Source organism: Cydia splendana, chromosome 9 (genome assembly GCF_910591565.1).
Source record: "Cydia splendana chromosome 9, ilCydSple1.2, whole genome shotgun sequence".
NCBI lineage: Eukaryota > Metazoa > Arthropoda > Insecta > Lepidoptera > Tortricidae > Cydia > Cydia splendana.
The window spans coordinates 9,552,751-9,574,453 of NC_085968.1; the positions used below are offsets into that span (position 1 = coordinate 9,552,751).

General features: G+C 37.0%; 1 protein-coding gene across 4 annotated transcripts in view; it reads left to right on the forward strand.

Moving 5' to 3' along the window:
- LOC134793527 (four and a half LIM domains protein 2-like) overlaps positions 1-21,703 on the forward strand; it is a 215,124-nt gene that overhangs the window by 174,611 nt on the left and 18,810 nt on the right. For 3 of the 4 annotated variants that reach the window (XM_063765123.1, XM_063765122.1, XM_063765125.1), the window contains 2 exons: positions 2,902-3,102; positions 7,979-8,153. In XM_063765123.1, the coding sequence (XP_063621193.1) occupies positions 2,902-3,102; positions 7,979-8,153 (376 nt within the window). Of the gene's footprint in view, positions 1-1,881; positions 2,298-2,901; positions 3,103-7,978; positions 8,154-21,703 lie in introns of those variants that run through there. The other variant, XM_063765124.1, reaches the window with a different exon arrangement.

The following is a 21,703-nucleotide window of genomic DNA, read 5'->3' on the forward strand; positions in this document are numbered from 1 at the left end:
CCCCTTCAAACCCTCTAATAACGTGAAAAAATGCGAAAATGTTGACGGGCAGGCAGGCAGTAACACTCCAATTGCAAAGATGGCGTTTACCCTCATTTACTATATTCATGTTATATGCATTCTTGGGAAACTAAAAACCAGTATATTGCTGTGTTCAATGAGTAGTTTAAAACGTAAAACGAGTTTAAGTACCCATTCATGAACGAGTAGGAGTCATATGACTCGTATCAATCCAATAACCAACTCAACCAAAATGCAACATGATCCTGGCCTATGGTCAAATAATAAAAACCCATATGCAACGTAAGTCTCTTTTCACCACACCAGCTCGGAAAGGCTTACTTTGCACTTCAAAAACTGATAGCAAAGTTGCATTTTATTCACATGTGAGGCAAAGTAATCAAATGCAAAGTTTGAGTTGTTTTCTTATGTTTGCTGATAGAATTGACTTTTAAATGATGATCTTGAATGATAAATATTTAATAAATATTAAGAATAAATAAATAAATAAATATTGGGGACATCTTACACAGATCAACCTAGCCCCAAACTAAGCAAAGCTTGTACTATGGGTGCTAGGCGACGATATACATACTTATATAGATAAATACATACTTATGTACATAGAAAACACCCATAACTCAGGAACAAATATTAGTGTTCATCACACAAATAAATGCCCTTACTGGGATTCGAACCCACTAGGCCAGACCGTTCGTCATAACTACACATCGGTAACTCGTGGCATTTAGGTAGCACTTAAAAGATTAGTGATGAGCACACATCGGTAACTCGTGGCATTTAGGTACCAGGCACAGACTAGTGGTGTGACAATGTTCTTCCTATACGAGTCGAGAAAAAGAAACCACTAAAAAAAGGAAATTAATTAAACTAATCTTTTAAGTGCTACCTAAATGCCACGAGTTACCGATGTGTAGTCATAACATTCATTTGGATGTGATTTTGTTTGATATTTTACATTTAATATTTGCTCCGGTTTGTTGTGGTGAAAAATTTTGTGTTTCACTCGGGGGAAAATTTTATTTAACCCTCGTGCTTTGAAACCCTCACAACGCTCAAGATTCCATTTTTCGAACCACGCTACGCTCGCTCGTGGTTCAATTTTGGAATCTTTCGCTTGCTCGGGTATCAATATTAGCACGAGCGGTTAAACAACCACTTTGCCCCCTTGTAAAACAAATGACTATTATTTATCAAAACTAGAGTCACTAATTGACACTCGCAACACGTTGTTCCAAAGTTATCGATCGTTAATATACTGAACCGATTGTTATAGTAGGTAGGTATGACTTTTACATGTCAACAGAAACTATGAAATTTTAGAACTCATTTGGTAACGCCTTTTAATAGTGCATAAACCAGTAATTGTTAACCAATATAGGGCGGCGTGAGTTTATTGTAACACTCATGTCGAGTGACCCAAATATTAGAATACAGTTTCGAGTGCTCTGACGCGCAAATTGCATTAACTGACACCGATACCGATTTAACTAACCCAGCTTGATACTAAAATAATACCTAATGGTTTTGCTATAATAATTTGGTCCAATTTTCTGTTATTAATTGCAATGTTCTATGCAAATATGAAAGAACACTCGTAAGGATATCAAGTTGGTCATTAAATAGGGATAACTTAGCTAAACTAAGTTCTGTATTTAGTTGTATTCTGAATCGGCTTATGCTTTTTGTTAATTACCAGTCACCGGATCAAACAGCGATTGACTGCATCGTATTGTTACGTCAAAAAAAGATCCGAAATGCATCTAAGCGCCAAGTAGCCTTGCCAAATTATGAGAGAATGCTAAAAATGGAAATATTTGGCAGGAAATACAAAAGCAGTTATCTCCCAAGGTGGGGAAGCCTAGTGCCGGATCGCTGTGAAGCCCAAGTCCTGGCGTACGGGCTACTCCGGGAAACACGCGATTCTCGGGTCGCCTCGCTCGGGAGCCGCCCGCGCACCTGCCCTCTCCGTCACTCTTCCAAATTTAAATCCCAAACTCCCCCCACCGACGACGCTAAACATTCTGGAATAATTCCCGCTATCCTATACCGGTGCTCGCCATTCGAATTCGGGTCGCGACCGCGTCGTATCGCTTTTTGAAATCAGGCAGACCGACTGCTGCCATGGCTGACGTTGACGTTCAAGTCCAGTACACCACCACCGAGAGGAAGACCAGGAAGGTCAAGAAATCCTCGAAGCGTAGGGAATCTAAGGATGGCGAGGTCACAGTCACAGAGATCGAGCAGACCACCACCAGCAATGTCGGCGACGATGGGTATGTGTGCGGTGGCCAAACTCCCTTGACCCTCAGTGATGCGACAGTGTCTGTGCAGCCAAGTGTCGATTACCGTGTTCGACCTTTAGTGACATGTACATGATGATGTTTACATTCGTAGGTTCCCTATTGGCCACCCTCACATACCCGACCTAATCTAAGGTATTTATAGGCATATTACAGTTTTATACTAATCCATAAACAATGAAGCTGATTAAGAAACAACGCAAATATGAAATATGATATGTTGAAACTGATGACTTTTAGACCCTAGAATATGTTTCTGAATAGGTATATTATAAGATAAGTATTAACCATCTAACAAAATATAAAATCTTCATATAGGTCAAAGTCACGAACCTAGTACTAAGTACTTAATCCCTTTTAGCCTAGGTTAAGCATCTTGGCAATCTTGACTAATGATTTTTCGCCAGAACTTCTATAAATAGAACAAACCGTTACAAACCTGTTTTCCTATATTTGAAACAATTGGCAATAAACTGGAATAATCATACCGAATCAGTTTCAAATTTGATTAATAAAGAAGCGATTGCCTTGGATATCGAATTTCCTCAATTCTTCTATGAATATTCCTTGTCCACAGCTAATTTTCAGTGGCGAATACACCAAGGCGATGAACAAGGACTGGCACAGCGGGCACTTCTGCTGCTGGCAGTGCGACGAGTCGCTGACCGGCCAGCGCTACGTGCTGCGCGATGAGCACCCCTACTGCATCAAGTGCTACGAGAGCGTCTTCGCCAACGGCTGCGAGGAGTGCAACAAGACCATCGGCATCGACTCCAAGGTAACCACAACTTCCACTTCGACCAATTGCGACAATTTGGGTATACACCTGAACATTCGCCATTTAAGATCAACTTCACAGGAGGTTGACTCGAATCTTGGGAACTGTCTTAGAACTTTAATCAACTCGTCTCAACTTTGGATGAACGTTGGCTATATGTGAGCAACTTTCACTTTTATTTGACTGAGAAGAAGTTACAATAAAATAAAGGTATACCTAGGTACAGTCGCCATCAGATATATAGGAGCGGCCAAGGTGTTCACAATATCTGAACACGCGCTCTAACGCCCTGACAATAGAGGCGTGTTCCGATATTTGTGAGCACCTTGGCCGCTCCGATATATCTGATGGCGACTGTACTAGTAAAAACCTGCTGACAAGTACGATAGTGGGAGTTACTGTAGTTTAGTAATAGAATATTATATCAGTCTGAAAAACATGCTGTCAAAGTTGGCTCGTTATACCGAGACCATGTGTTGATAGTTTGCAAATCATTGGCCAAGCCAAAAGGCAACTCTTGAAGTTGATAAATTTCCATCAAGGCGTGCGCAATAATAGTTAGAGGCTCATTATTGATTCCATTGTCTAGCCGAATATTATTATTGCCTATATTAATGCAATAATTCCAATATGGTGTTTAAATTCTTCTTATTACGGGAAACAATCAATATTGAATATTGGCAAAGTGATAGTAGAAACAGCAATGTATCTTTTGTATTGAAATAAGAATCCTCGGCATTCCGAGCTTTGTTACGGCCGATCAAATTTAGTTATGTCACTCCAGCCGGCCCAGATTCCTCGGGCGTACCTCTGCACACGGCCCCAGCGCCCGTGCCAAGCCAACGTGGGCACGCTACGCCAAACACTACACATATATCTCCACCACCGACGAATGACTTTTCCTGTCCGAATAACAGCTGCAACTTGTCGCTGTTTACTCAATCCTTAAGATAATGAATAAACATTCCACGCGACCACTTTCCCTGTTGGGATAGACAGAGGCCAACCTGGCCAGCTCATTATGGACTATAAACTGCTCAGCAAATTTGACCTTTAAAAGATTTATTGCAGGTAGTTTTTATTATAGATTTTTAGTCTCATTCGTTTCGCAGCTCATATTAAATGGCTGAAGCTTGCTGTTGTTTACAATGAAACGTAAGACCGTGTAATCCCGGCATAGCTGCTGTAGCAGCAACAGCTACAAATAACGCAGAAATAAAAGCTAGATTCTTGTTTATGAACAGCGAAATAAATCATGGAAATATTATTAGAATTATTTTGCAGTTTTGTTTTGACTTAAACAAATTGGCGAGCGGTGCGAACAAACGCCTGCTGATTCTATTTCCGAGCTGGAAACAGTTTTAATGTGCCGACCTTGAGCCATCGTCGGATCTGTCAGTAATTCTTTTGAGATTTATACAAGACTCCCCGCTAAGTATTTCGTAATCGGTAAAAATAAACTTTCATATTTTATTGACATTACGACACGCGAGTTTTAAACGCGCGCTGAGAGCCGAGCAGGAATAGATCTGGAATGAGGGGCGCTTTATTTTGAAACTTGAACAGTGAAGCATTCGTCAACCGCTGCGTGATTTATTTGAATTCTTCTGGTGTTCTTATGAACTGTTAAAATATGAATTATATGAAATACAGTGTCACTGGCTGTTACGCTTGGTATTACATTAAACTCGTTATTTGGTCAGTGAACTTTATATTGATGTACCTATGTAATAGAATTTGATAGTATGAATGTTTGTCTTGAAACGTTGTGTATCACGGACTGGAAATAACTCGAGATTGTAGTTATGACGTCTGAGCTGCTGCTCATATCGATTTGCGTCTGATATAAGACGCCAAATTAATGTACGCTGTAGATTATGAATGATTGAAACAGGAAATCGAGGGATAACTAATCTAAGTTGAACCGAAAACAAAACCTACATACAGAGTCAGTCAGTTTTCGTAATGGGTCTGTCAGAAGAAATCATCATCATCAATATTTAAGAGCTATGCTCTTGTCGGTGGAGTAATCGCCACTCTTCTTTTTGCTGGGCCAGCCTTTTAACTCCCTCGTACGACACGACAGAAACTCTATCTTTTATTTGGCTGAGATATGTGAGCCTGGGCCATGCTCTGCGTCTTTTCCCCTCTTTCTTGCCCTCCAGGATGCTTAAAAAGATTTTGTCGTGCCGTATCAGGTGGCCAACCATCTTGCCCCTTCTGTTAACTATTGTGTCTAACAGGCATCTCTTCTCTCCCGCCATGCTCAGGACCTCTTCATTCGTCTTCCTTTCTGTCCAGCTAATCCTTAGCATCCTCAGAAGAAATCAGACACTATAAATTATACAAAAATTTTGGTGTATATAGAGACAGTACGAATGATTTAAGAAGGAAAGAATCAATAATCTCGATAAAAATTAGAAACATGCCAATTAGTAAAACGGTTTAAAGTACAAAATTCCGAATTGGACTGTTTCAATATTTCCATGAAACTACATGTAAACAGAAAGTACTGCATTTATCATCCATTAGCTCTTCATTTCCACATCTAAACACACACTTGATGCAAAAATTAATCATAGCATTTCTTCTGAAGAGTTACCAGTCTTTATTTATTTGGTTGTCGTTGTACCTAATAATGACAAACACACTTTGTTTGTCTTATTTTCACACAACAAAGCAACTGATATGAAAAAGTTAAAAAAATGAAATTAATTAAAATCAAGTCAAAATTAGCAATCACAACAAATTAAGGACATTAACTTACCCGTCGTTTCAATGATTTATGTGCCCTTAATTATTAATTACCGCAAGGCAAGCCATATACAGTATTGCGAACGGTTCTCAATCAAAGTTAAGCTCAATAATTATCGCCCACTAATATTAGGATTCACAAGAGCTCCGTGCTAGATTTGAAAAACCGATAGCAATATATCAAACTCACATATATCACTGAGCTCTCGTGATTGCGCTGGGTAGGTACTTAGAGATGAATGTCATATTTTATATCATCTATAAAAGACGTATAATACAAAATGCTTCTTATGTAAATTGAGCAACAATCATTATTTTGTTTTGTTATAATTTTCTTAATCTTATTGCTATTTAATGTGGTTTCTGGCACAACTACATAATACGATTTCAATCGAATACCAATGAAAATACTAAAAAGAAATGTATAGTATTGATAAGCATCCTAAAAACGGTAAACAATTCTAGTTTATAAAGTTACTTAATACTCACATTCAGTAAGTTATCGCAATTATGACTCTATTTTTAAAATTGTAACAAACGAAATTTAAAATTAGACTACGAGTAGGTAAGTACCTATTTAGTCTACATTTCATAATTACATATTTATAAAGATGTTCTAAATACGTACAATACAACAAATTCTACTTACCCTTGACCAGTTTTTTGTTCTAACCTATTTGTTAATTTACTATCATGTCAGTTGGAGTTGTTTTGTACATGTTAATTATACCTTGTCTGTCAATGAGTTGCCTACTTCTTCCTAAATATTTAGGTTCGCGTTAACATCGTTCTAAGAATCACGGATAAAGAAATCTCATTTCGAGAAACGAGTTTCATAATGTTAATGTCATTTTCGATTCATTTCGTTAGGTATGTGATTTTATTTTGTGTGTATAAGGGCCACTTGCACGTTCTCACTAACCCGGAGTTAACCGGTTAAACCTGGAGTTACCATGGTTACCAGTACAATTTGACACTGGGTTAACGGTTTAACCGCTTAACCCCGGGTTAGCGGGATGGTGCAAGTGGCGGTTAGTCGTAGGTATTAATTAAAATGATGTCATACAAGTTATCTTAAGTATTTCTACGTAGACACAGTATTCTATATTTGACAAATGAAATGATGATATTATTATAAGAATATGATGTTACTGAATATTGATGATGTAGTATTAGAATTATATTAAACAAATTGCTGTTACATTCAATAATCTAATATTTAAATTAGTCCTACACATTGCTGTTACATTCAATGATTCTAATATTGAATTAGTCCCGTCTAATGATAAATGACATACACGAATATTCCATTAGAGAATTTCCATAATTATGATTTCACTGGTGATAACGTAGTAATTTGTTTCGCAAACTTAATTTTTAATAACTGGCAACACGTCATTGTAAAATAAATACGTATTTATAGAGTCGTGGAATGTATGGGGCCCAATACATTCCACGACTCTTCTCTTTCCGCACAGACTCTAAGACGATGAAATATGTATATACGTTTAAAAATAAAGCTTGCTAAGTATACTTATATATAGCAGATGTCATATCTTAAGCTACTTCTATAGTTACTTTATTCATAAGAAAGGGTGTTGCGTTTACTTGGCCAACCAATTGGCGGAACCCCTGTACTGCAAACTGCAAAATTCGTGTATGAATTGAAATTGAAACTCTGTAATGTAGAGGCCTAACGGAGCCGACATGTCTCATTGATAAAGGCTTCTTTTAAAACTGTAGATCGAAAAAATCGTGCGAATAAAAAGTAGCTGTACATGCCCATTTTTTATGTCGTATAGCGCTTAGGGTTAATAAAATGTAGAAAAGTAGCTGTATGTAAGTGCTGTAACAATGGATAGTTACTGGAAAATTGGCCAGACTTACCAGCAAGTCGATTAAGTGCTTCACAGGGCTCTTTTTAGTGTTTTAACCGCTCTGAATTCCCTTCCTATTCGCTTTGTGTGCGTGACGCGTGACTCTCTGGTGGTTAAGGACTCATTAGACATCTGACGTGATCTGTCAAGTAGTATGAAAATTTTGCCCGTTTTAGTCATTTACTTCCCCGACCACGCACTTCGCAAATTAAATAGCAAATTGTCAATGCCGTTCATATTTCCAGGACCTGTCGTACAAGGACAAGCACTGGCATGAGGCATGTTTCCTGTGCGCCAAGTGCCGCGTGTCGCTGGTGGACAAGCAGTTCGGCTCCAAGCTCGACAAGATCTATTGCGGCAACTGCTACGACGCGCAGTTCGCCAGCCGCTGCGATGGCTGCGGTGAAGTGTTCCGCGCCGGTAAGTACTTCTTAATAAGATATCTACATGCTTGAATTACAATTTGACATTCCGATTATAGAACCTTTGAAAAAGTGGTGAATACACCAGTCATAGAAGTAGTAGAGGTTAAAATGTGATGATTTACTAATCTGGCTTAAATTGTTGGATGTCACGAAATGTCTATTAACTGTAGTGTACCTACCTTATTAATAAATATAAGTACCTTATATTTATTAATGTTGAATATTTTCATTGATAATAAATGGTTGTACTCGCAAACTACGTAAATCTATTTAAAGGGGGAAATATTGTTGTTAAATTAGCTGTAATAATTTACAGGCTATTTAAATTAATTTTAATTAAATTTTAGGTTATATTGAATTGTATTGAAAAACAAATATTGTTTTACGTAGGTATTTCAGTTTTAAAACATAAAATCGTTTTCAAAAGCCGTTTTAATAATTTATTTTTGTTTTAATTAGCTTTTTCTTTTAATTTATTACCTCCGTAGCCCTACCATATTTCAGTGACATGTCAACGTCCTTATCTCTCTGACACAATGCCTATTTTAGCGTGACCTGTTCAATACAAGCTGCCGGGTGTGTATAAACCATATAAAGTCGTCTCTCCAACCAGTAGCTTAACAAGGAGGCGTTAAGGCCGCGATTCAAAGAAAACAACCAATGCCAATGCCATAACCTCGACCGTTTTACTTTTAAACCCCTTTATGGACTTGCACTGGCCGCATACAGTAAATTTGATTGAGTTTTAGTGACTCATTTTACCGCCTTTTTTGTAGTAAGTTGAGCGATTCGCTGTCGGATGCCGTTTGTACTAAGTATGCAAATCCGCGGAAAAACATGTAATTTATCTTTAATTGTATTAAACATGCCACATAACTAAAAGCGAATCCAAATTGAATCACAGCTCTGACATAATATGCCCATAAGAGTAATCTAATCGCAAATTAACTCACAATACGGGCGAAACGAGGGAAATAAGCAAAACAGTCGTAAATTGTGAGCGAAACGACGGCAAATGAGCGCAAACTGGCCGTGCGGTGTCGTTGGGCACTTACATGGCCTCTGTAATTGAAATTGGAACATCACTAATGGATTGAAGAGGATTGTTTGTCTCTGGTTTCTCTGTGTATAATGGGTCCTTCTACTAGTATATAAAACAAGAGAGTTTTGCGATAAACGCACACAAATTAAAATTATTAGATTAGTGATCCTGATCCGTCACGTACATTTTCGTCACACAAAATTTAGGAATTTAACCCGATAAAAATAGTTAAAACTTAAATTTTTAAAAGCCATTCTGTGTGATATCTGCAGCGTATGGCTCATTTCTTTATGGCTATATTTATGTCCAGCTTCTATAAATGTGTTTTATCTGTTGTGTTAAAAAAAAGTAAGAGCCAAAAGCTAATTTAATCCGAGGTACATGATACCCGGTGTTTGCTTTCGTCGATATTTTAGGAAGACTGATGAGGGCGATGAAACACCCGGATATTTTAGTGCCACTGGTTGTGTTTATAAAAAAACACGTCCATATTATTACTGGAATCAATTTTAGATAGGCATCGATTACATACAATTAATCTAATTACAGTTTTATAATATAGTTACCTATTGTGGCAACCGTGTGTGTCATTAGAAAAATGCGAAATATTTAAACTAAGACTAGAAGTTGTAGATTTTTGTTTGAATTGAAATCGATTGCATATGCTAATGAACATGACGATTTGACGATAACATACTACATAGGTACAGGTATAGGTACTTTAAATAATTTTCTTCATGGTGTTCATAACATGCCACCGCAGTAGGTATTTGCAATTTATATGCAATACAAAAGCAAAACTTTGATTACTCGCAGGATTCACTTAATAAAGATTTACTGACAACGTCTAATGGGTGTTTGCGGACTCACAGTATGCACTGAAAAAGACTTATAAATTAACGTATAACAAAACGGTAACGAAATTTGAGTTATTTAGAAGTGTAATAAATATAAAATGAATGTACGGCCACGTGTAATATGACGTTTTTTTATATGAAATTTACATAATCGTAATACCTCTATTTAAAATGGTGCTGCAATTAAACGGAACAATTAAACTCTATCGAGCTAATATGGACAGTTATAATTTTTTATACATTTAATGTAGGTAGGTACCTGTAAAGCTTCTTCCTTTTGCTTATTAGGTGTCACCTAAAATTGTACGCTGAAATTGTATTTAGTATGACAGAAAATATATACTCGTATCAAGCTAATACAAGTTCCTAATTTAACCACCAGAAAATTTAATATGCTACATACTGGTTGAACATACTGGTTGATTGTAATGTTGATTGTTGTGATACACAGATATATGGTATTTCCGACCATTAGTTTCTTTGCGTGTTGAATAGGGATTGCAATCCGGTCCGGCGGATCCGGTAATCCGGCCGGATCCGGCACTTTTTAGAAGCTACCGGATCCGGTTGAAATCACCGGATCCGGACCGGATCCGGGAAAATAGAAAAAGAGACCGCACACAGCACCCACTGCGCGTTTTAAGTGAGATAAAGGCGACGGATAGAAGAAAGAAGTTAAACAGAATAAAGAACGAATGAAAAAATCCAAATTTAGTAAAATAAGAAGATATTTAATATGACGATGATTGAGAACAGAAGAGGATTTCCTCTTCTTTCATGTTAGTGGCACGAATCGGCACGATACGACGATTACTTAAATAATTAGAAGTAAACATTAAAGGATGGAGATGCCATGGAAGGCATTTGTAACGACCGGTCTGGCCTAGTGAGTAGTGACCATTCAGTGACCCTGCCTATGGACTATGAAGCCGATGGTCCTGGGTTTGAATACCGGTAAGGGCATTTATTTGTGTGATGAACACAGATATTTGTTCCTGAGTTATGAGTGTTTTCTACGTATATAAGCATGTATTTATCAATATACTATACGTATATATATCGTCGCCAAGTAGTACTACCTAGAGCTAGCTAGTACCCATATTACAAGCTTTGCTTGGTTTGGGGCTACGAGTAGGTCGATCTGTATAAAATTGTCCCCCAAATATTTATTCATGTATTATTAATTTATTTGTGATTTAGGCTATAAAACTATTTTCACGGATATAAAATGAAAGCAAGATAATATTAGAATGCATTTCATACAATTTTGGTTAAAAGTAAAATATCTTGTTACTAGAATGGATGTCAGCGTTACAAATAATTCCATCAAAGAACAGTTACGAAAACTTGTCCTTTCAAGGAGTTCCATTTCCCATCCCATAATTATCCCATTAACAGGCTTTGGAATCTAATCAAATTTATATTTTTATTGTAAACGTATAAATTTGAGCAGAATGTGAGTGATTAAATATAATAAAAATAATAAATCATATTTTATTTTTAAATTGAGATTGACTACGTGACACTTTTTAATACTTAGATTTATTTTATTGTTAAAAAGTTATTTCTTATTAACTTCAAATTGTTGTTTTATGAATACATTTGTAAAAATACCCTTTGTTTCTCATATAACGCATAAAACTTGAAAAATATGCCATTTAATTAACTTTAATATCCTTATACCTAACCGGATCCGGTCCGGCCGGATCCGGCCGGATTGAGGCCAAAATCCGGCCGGATCCGGCCGGATTGAAAATCAATCCGGTTTGCAATCCCTAGTGTTGAAGCGCACGCGTCCAATACGTTTTTGATATAATTTACATACGACATACACATTTGAGAATGAGTTCCTTGTTCTTTATTGATAGATGATGTCACTTGTTTGGGTTCAAATGGATGCCTATTGAATCACAGCTGCGTTGACCCCGCATGGCTTCTTTATCGAATTAATTGGAAATCTGTAGCGATCTTGTTCTGTATTCGATAACAAAGTCAACCCTTGCCCCGTTTGCACTGGGACCAATAAATCTAAGTTTGAAATAGCTTGCTATTATTTTTGTACCAGCCACGTTCTACTTTAGGTAACCTCGTTAAACTTACTTTATTTAATAACATTTTTATAACATAATAAAAAAGCTAATACTAAAAAATAAAATCATAAATCTTTGGTGCACTTTTGGATTCAAAGTAATAGATTATTTCTACGCGTAATTCATTCATAGCTCATAGATAACATTACCTAAGACCATCAATTAAGTTTTTTGCCTTTAGACCTCCAATTGATAGATTGAATTGCTTAATTAAAGGATTGGAACCCTAGAAATACCAATTGAAGTAAAGTGCCGTATAGGCTGGAACAATAACCACGTTTTTGCGAATCTCATGCCCAATGTGTTTTCAATGACTCCCACGTCCACAAGATGATCCAACCGAACCGCGGAAGCGACAGAATGACTCATGTAATTACATCGATTATTTTAATTTTAACACCAAAGTCGAATTCTCATAGGTAAACGGGGCGTTCGAATATTTATCTTCTCATTCCTACAATCCTTGTGCAACACGAGTGTGAGAGAGATGAGCTAGCACCGGTAAAAGCGCCGTTGTAACTGTTATAGATAAATACCTAGAATACCTACTTAGTCCGTTATAAGGATGATTTCAAAATAATAAATGTGAGGTCCGGTATGGCGTGTTAGTCTAGACAGATATACTAGTAACCTAAGCTCACACAGTCGTGGATCAAAGTATTGCTGTTTTCAGGCAGTTGACCTTTGAATCTTCGACATTCGCAGAAATCGGTGATGTCAGAACCATATTTTAGGTATAAGTATAACCTAGCTACCAGTTTACTGCCTTGCGCTGACCTATGTAATGCCTGTGTTTTTACGAGACTGCATTTTGAGACGTTTACATCCTACACGTTTGTAACCGTTTGCGCACTTTAATTTTATTGATTTTTTTCGAAACAAAGGTAGTCCTCATTTTCCTCTCTGGATATGCACATTATAGAAAATATTTTTACGCAATAAACCACACCACACCACAAACAACCCCCCACACACACCCACCTGCCCCTATCACACACCACATATTAACCACAGCTATGCCCCTTCATTTCATTATTTTCGATTTTTTAATTATTATAAGAGTTAGGAACTTTTAATACTTCCAATTTGTTTTACGCTCCTAACGCTATAATAAAAAAAATCTACAAAGAAAATGGAGACTACGTTTGTATGGAGAAGCGGTTGTTTATATAAAATGTTTCATCATCTGTTATCGTTTTAAAACTCTCTACTTTTAAGGGTCATTCTCGCATTTCGTGCAAATCGGTATTATTTGCAATTTACCAAAAATGTGATGGTGTTTTCGAATATCTGTTAATGCAAGGTTGTAACATAGGACCTAAAGTATATTGGCCCGCCATGAACAATTCTAAAAAGGTGGTTATTTTCTTTATATTTACAATTAACCCCCACTATTTTCATTCCTCTCTGCATGTAACGCGTGAAGTTAAACTTTGACCTCCATTTGAACCTTAAGATACTAAAAATAGAAAACTTGTTGTTGGTTCAGTAAACAAGTAATTTAGTTATGTTTTATATCCTATAATATTATACGCTAAGAAATTAACAATAAAACTATACAGCTTTATAAGTGATGGTCCAAGCAATTTCTTCATTACCGACGCGAGAAATGGATTAGCTATATTTTGCTATATAGCAAGGGTATATAGCAATTCCCGCGGATACAACACATTGTTCGTCAGTCAGTTGGCCGCGTGCTACCACAGCGGTCGTCCGTATGTTGCTTTTGACGAAAATACCTACGTTCTCTCGTGTCGGGAAGGAGTGTGGTTCAGATAAATCGTCATCGCCATCTAGTGATATATACAGTAAGTACCAATTGTACATTATTAAAATTATACCTAATTGATGTGTTTTAGGGTTGCCTTTCGTGTGGCTTATTCTGCGAAATCAAGATCTGATATCAACCGACCTAGGCGACGAAAACTTCCAAAACTTCATTCATATCTGTTTCATTCATTTCTTTTCCTTCCAATTTTGCCAGGGAAGGTAATGAACGAATTTAAAAGGTAATGATAATGTATTTGAGGCAGTGCATTTAATGGAAAGAGGGTTAAGTTATTATAAATAGAATGTTGGTATAAGCATTTAAAACTGTAAACTGTAATAATATATAGGGGAGCCCAACTGGTGATTTTTTGGATTTAACTAGAGCGCAGTAGATTAACATAATCTGGCGCTCTACATATAATACCAGACCGCACTCAAGGACTGTGCTGAGAAATTTGACACGTTACTAAGAGACTAAGTGAATCATCTGATACCTGTCGACGATAAGGTAGAGAACGGGGCACATGTTTGGAATAAAGGGCAGAAACTACAGAAATATAAACACAGGCCGATAAGCAATAATAGTGCCTCCGCCGTCAAAAGCGACAATTCCCAATCCGTGCGTGATAAATCTCAGAAAACTGATACCAGCAGTAAAAAGCGGTGTAAAATCCCTCTCAGGGCGGTGGACCATCGCAAGTTCATCCATCTGTGGAATATAGCTTGAGGATCGGAGGACATACGGGCATATCTGCTGTTATTCATGGTGCACTGTCGATGAACTTAAGCTCAAAGGGGACTCCAAGACTTTCAAAATAGGAGTACCCACGACAATGTATGAATCCTGTTTATTTCCAACTATGTAGCCCAATAATCGTGGTCATTTCGTAAATCCAACGTCAATGGGAGTCAGACAAAAACCAACCAGTAATACTTAGTTCGGAATCCTGATTTGAAACCTTCACTGGATCTAATTTACCAAAATGTAAGGGGTCTTAACACCAAAGTAAGTTTTTCGTGCTTCTATGCTGTTGGTCCAGACTACTTAGGTACCTGCATAAGGGGTCTTAACACCAAAGTAAGTTTTTCGGGCTTCTATGCTGTTGGTCCAGACTACTTAGGTACCTGCATATATCTTAAAGGGGTGTTTAGAGCATTTGAATGGTCCAATACACTCCATGCTTAATCTGGTACCTACTCTCCACAAGTACATATCCTCACCATTGGAAGATTTCACGGATAAGACCGATCCCAAAGTCAAGGTATTCTTTTCTTTCAGTTTCAGCAAAGCTGTTTGAGTCCATACTCCATGGCACGTTGTCGAAACAAGTGAAACCATTATTCCTGTGCTTCACTCAGCATGGTTTCAGAGCGCAACGGTCTGTGAAAACTAACCTGACCTTGGTTGACACCATCTCAGAGCATCTGGATATGGCTATCCTGATAGACGTCCTGTATTATGATTTCCGAAAAGCCTTCAATCGTGTGGGTAACGATGTATTCCTACACAAACTAGACGCTATTGGGTTCAATCCACATTTGCTTAACATTTTTGCCAGTTATCTGCGTGATCAACCGCAGTACGCAACGACCAGCATGGCCACTTCGTACCAGATCCGTACCATACTCGTTCTGGTGACAGCCAAGGTTCAATCTTGGGGCCTTTCCTATTTGGAATAATGGTCAATGACCTGCCCTCGGTTATCCATAACGCTCGTTGTCTACTCTACGCCAACGATCTTAAATTGGTATATTGAGTTGAGAAGGAGGAGGATTGTAAGTTGCTGCAGGAGGATGTTTCATCTCTGTTCCAATGGAGTCGGGATAACAAACTGACTTTCAATGCGGCTAAGTGTCAAGTGTGTAGTTTTAATCAAGCCCTATTTCCTACACATGCTCAATTTTTTCTTGGACCTGAGCCAATAGACTCTTAGATCAATAGACTCTTGTAATAACAAGAGTCGTCTCAGTAAAGGATCTTGCGGTCATATTCGATACGCGGATAACATTTCACGACCATATCAAAGCACTTGGTACTGTAGCTTCAGTAGATTAGGCTTTTTGTCACTCGCAACGTCAGAGAATTCCGTGACCCTTGCCCCATAAAAGTTTTTTACAATGTTCTGGTCAGAAGCAAGTCGGAGGCGTCAGCATTAGCCTGGATCCCTTACGAGTCAACGTACATTCTACTATTGGAAAAGGTCCAAAGGAATTTCCTTAGGGTGTATTACCAAAAAATATTTATTTTAGGAACCCTGGGCTTCATTTCTTTGGAGGTGAGGCACAACTTAAGCCTACTACTTTTAGCTTGTTGGGCTTTTCGTGGAGACTCTGGCTGCCTTGAACTAGTAGAGAGGCTTGTAAGACTTTTTGTACCGGACATTAGAAATATAACCCTTAGGCTTCTCCTGGTGCATCTCCTGTTGACTCATGAGTGCTTGAGATTTTGCGAGTTTATGGAGCTACGGTGGATGGATTGGCAGTCGAGTGTATTTGGATGTTAATTTTAAATTAAAGTATGTAGTTTCTCAGTGTGTTGGTGACAAGACTGATGTAGTGCTGTGTGATCATTAAATAAATCAACAATACGAAATACGTCTTCAATCACGTAAATTGTGCTTGACAATCGCTACAAGCTAGGTGGTAAATCATAAGTCGCGATTGTCAAGCCGGAGTATTTGTTAAGTCGGCTTGATCGTCTGCACAGCGCTTAAGACACGTGATTTTAATGTTGTTCATTATATTAATGGTGTTAATTTTCGTTAAGTAAAGTTTTTTTATTGCGATTTCATAAGTTTGTTTCATTACCCTCCACTGATAAAATTACCATCCATGCCCATTTCATTACCAGCGCGCAGTTCATTACCACCAGTCTTATTAAATGAAAAGGAATAAGGTTACGAAGGTGCCTTTAGCATAAAAGTGTCAATAAATGAATCCACAATGCATGAAAACCCAAAAATTTACCATTTAAAAGAAAATTTACAAATCGAGAGAACATCACCGATTTGCACGAAATGAGAGAACGACCCTTAAACTAAACTTCAAGCGTGCCGTCTGGGAAAGGTATACTTAGGTAGGTAATCCTCTATGAAAGATATGAAATAGTTGGTGCGCAGTGCGAGATAAAAAACATTTTCACCGCGAAATCTCAACGAGAAGGGCTACCTGGGCTACAGAGGGCCTACCGCGAACCACGTTCGACGTGTTGCCTCTCTGTCACCCTTATAAATTCCTACGTAAGTGTGACAGGGAGGCAACACGTCGAACGTGTTTTGCGGTAGGCCCTTTGAGCCGCAAAACAGAGTGGACAATTAAAATGTTGTGTCATGTCGTGGTAAAAAATGCCTGACCTGCTAAGCTTTCGGATATAATATTCTACAGAATTTATCTCATATAAATTTTATACGAATAAATTATTATCTTATTATACAAGCTTACTTGGTTTTCCAGAAACAGTCAATGCGAATAATATTATATATAGGTATACGTACGTGTTGCCAGGGATTATGCGATCGATAACACAAACGCAATTCTTCCTATTCCTAGTTGCGTGGAATCCATATTGTATGGGAATCGCGAATAGGAAGAATTGTTTTGTGTTATCGATCGCATAATCCAGTCCCGTGATTGATTGAACTTTCTATTATTGTAAGTCTTAAAACTACATAAGTTATTTAGAGAAACATTGTCTAACTAATCCCAACAGTGCAAAATATCAACATAAACATGACACAACTTATGTCCATTACAATTTGTCAAGTGTCATATTGTGACATGGTGAATCACCGTGCGTGGGCCGGAATAGCCATCAGGCTCTACCTGTATAATATCTATAATGGCGTAAATTTACGATTAATAATATGCCGGATGCCGATCGACCTTGAGATTAGGTCCTAATAAGTAATAAGCCATATACAACTTTAGGAAACTAGGTTGGGACTGTATATTAGTTTGTTGAACGATAGCGATCTGGTGATCAAAGTTTTGTCATAAAGATGCCAGATAGAAGCGAGGAGGGGGCAATTTATTTTGTCTAGAGTGTGTGCGGAAATAGAAGAGTCGTGGAATGTATGGGGCCCAATACATTCCACGACTCTTCTCTTTCCGAACAGACTCTATCTGAATAGTAACTGGTGGGAGACGGGTCAAGATCGGGAAACGTGGAAAAGTGGGACGGAGGCCTTTGCCTAGTAGTGGGACGCTCTAGAGTCTAGACTCATATAAAAAAATCGGATTTTGTTACCAAACTAATTTTTTTTAATGGAATTAAATGACAATTTTTAACTAAAGTAGGTACCTACCTAGTTGAAAACCATTTTGATAAATGTTTGCTTAGTCATGTATTTTCCAACAACATTTAAAATAATTACCTACAATATCCTCGTGGAAAAATACTCTCGCAATATCCATAAATCACGCGCACGGCATCTTCCCCTGATTTCCATACAAAAACAAAATCATACCCACTTGGAAATAAAGGTGTGGGCACATCATTAGTATAACCAATACAGCACACATTGGGAAAACCTAACGTTTTCTTATTTGTAGATGCATAAAGTTGTATTTCGGCTGTTTATTTTTTATAAAACTGTCTGTGAGTTTACAAATTTGCCAGAACAAAAGGTACCGTCGCTACGAGTCTCAGTAAAACAGCGATGTTGTATGAATAAAATTTAGTTCCAAATTTGTCCGCTTCCTTCAATAAAGTTGTATTATTAGATTTGTGGCACAGACAGCGTTTTGTTTTAAATTATTCATTGATCCTGCGATTAAATCACCGGGTGATGTATTGAGCTCTCCGTGTTATAATCGCGTTAATGCTGTCATATTATTTAATATTAATGAATGTTTGATTTTGGAGAAAATGCCTAGTGCCCATGTATTATATGCGTAGAAGGGATTAAAATATTATCATTTGGTTTATCGTTTTAATGAGCTCTTAAATATATAAACTTATGAGTAGAAATTTAGAGGTTGACAAAACATATAAACTTAAGCAATTTTTTATTAGGTACAGTACTAAAGTGAACTGGTATTTCCGACTCCAGTTTTCGTGTGACCTATGTATGTTGTTAGGCATATCTAGTTCTACAGTATCTAATAGGTAACGAAGTATTTAAATAGAAATATTTTATTTACCCCAGCTAATGTAACTAGCTAGTGATAAAGTTACAAATAATATTTTATGCCACGGAACCCTAAACAGCGCTAGTAGGTACTAGTGATTTACCGACCAATCCAGCAATGTTGTCCAAACTACCAGTGCCGTGCATGTTCGCTTTACATATTTAATTTTCTCAAAAATGGACGGCAAAGTCGACTTTGCCGTTTAAAAAATAGGTCGCGAAGCGCGTAGTTTATGGTCAGTCAAAAATTAAAAAGTTAAAAACATTGCAGTCTCGATTTTGGGACTGCAATGTTGCATACAAATTCCATTATTTGTCGAGTTCCAAACTTTTTAAAAGATGAAATGGCCATATCAAATGAAGGCACAGGCCCATTAAACAGCCAAACAGATGATTAGTACCGCGACTATTTAGCTGTCTCAAATAGGTTGGCGTATTTTCGGCAGAAAAATACACTTCTATTTTTTTATTAAAAAAATAAAAAGGCGGCAAAGCTAATTTTTTCAATTGTTTCTACTTTTTTCTGTGAAAATATATATACGTAAGAACGTTGCTTTTGTAAAATATTTCTATGATATTTATAGTTCTTGCACCATTTTTGAGAAAAGCACTATATATGACTCGGCTGGAAGGCTACTTGCTGGGTTCGGATTCAATTAAACGGACTCCCAAGGTCGTCCGTTTAAAACGAATCCTCAGCCTGCAAGTAGCTACTTCCGAGCCTCGACAATAATGTACTATTAAACACTAGAGCAGATGGTAGCCGTCTTGCAATGTCCATACCGAATGTATACTGTGTCCATCCTTTGTATAGGTACGATTTAATTGTTTAAGTTTCTCCGAAACTTGATATACTATGCAACAACCATATTGAAAAATATTGTCAGAGAAACTAAATAAATGGTTTCTCTCCGTTTTTGGGGAGAATGTGAAATACTTACCAAAACCTTTTAAGATCAAAATTTAGCCACTTTCATCATAAGTATCATAACAGTATAATAAACAAAACAGTAATGCTCCCTAATGATATAGGAGTAAGTTGACACTGACCTGCATCTCAAGTGCATCAGTGCTATTAATTTAGTGCCCATCGGGCATAACGCGATGTAATGACACCTGTTTCAGATATGATAATTTTATGACCTCATATAAATCATATAGATTTATTACAGTATATAACCTAAGTAACATAACGGCATACATATTTTTAGGACAACAGAATATACAAAGCTGTTGCCAACTGGGTCAATTAGAAACAAAATACGAGGTACCAATGAAGTTCTGAAACTCAGTTACCTATTTATTTTATACCTAGTAATTTTGTAAAGAACATTGTGATTGATTATTTTTTTATATGAACTACGAATATAAATAAGCTTTTTTGTGTTTATTTAGTTAGTGTATCTCTGTTAAGATAAATATATGCAACTGTTGACCTGTTTAATTAAAATGACCATATTAAAATTAAATATTTTTATTTACTGTACTAAACTCACATTTTGTACTCGTAAGTTAGCATTTTTTTAAAGTATTATTAAAATGCCCCTAAATTTATAAACATGAGGTAATAACTTAAAACGAGATAACCAACATTTATAATATACAAATTTACGAAGGCGCGCCTCGATGATGCCAGAATCTTCGCTCAAGATCGTCCGCCAAACCTGAGCGGAGACTGTACAAGTGTACATTGTGTCAATCAACCAACTTTATTTGGAAAATCCATTAATGAAAATTTTAAAAAAATCTACAAATCTTAGAATACTGTGAAGTATTTTTGAGTATAACGTTAATTAAATAATGTTGTACTTTCAAAGCTTTATCAACTCTCACATTCTGAAAAACTCAGTTTTGCAATTGGCTCCGTATCTCTTTAGCTTTAGGTACAGTGAATTCAGAAAACAGATAATTTTAACTAAGACCTTAATGTTTTGTAACATAACATACTTACATATGTATTTGTTTTACAGCTTATCGATGTTTACTTCCAATGCATTTGCAATACATATGCATAATTAGTTTGAATGTAAATATATTTCTAGGTTATCTGGTTCTATTCATCATCCGTCAGCCCACATCCACCCACAACCACAAAGGACTCTTCATTTTCTTGCCACCTTGTTCTACTAACATACTCGTATTCTATCAAATGTACAGAATGCAAACAGAAAACGAATTGCGCTTTTGGCATCTGACTTTGTGGCAAATGCTGCCGTTGTCACAGATTTTATTGAAAGTCATTACGCAATACGAAAATAGGCATCTCGTTATTTTCACAGTAAATATACAGATATAAGAAAATATACCAATAGCTCAGGGATTTCCAAATTTGCAAATGATGTATGTACCTACGTATTGGGATTGCATAGGAGTTGTGTTAATTGTATGTGATACTAGCCCAAATGCTAATAGGGTATGCATTTGGGCTAGCTATAGTGTAAGAGGGACCCACTGATGATGAGATTAAATATGTATTTGAATTAAATTGGAATAGTGGCTGAATACAGGCCACATACTCAATCGTACGAGCATTTTTTGGTTATTTTGTTAGTTTTATTCCATGTTGTTTTGTAGTTGTGCTTTTTATAACATTAGTAAGACTGATTTACCTATGTGTTAATGTGTGTCTAACACACGTGTTAAAGTTATCGACTGCT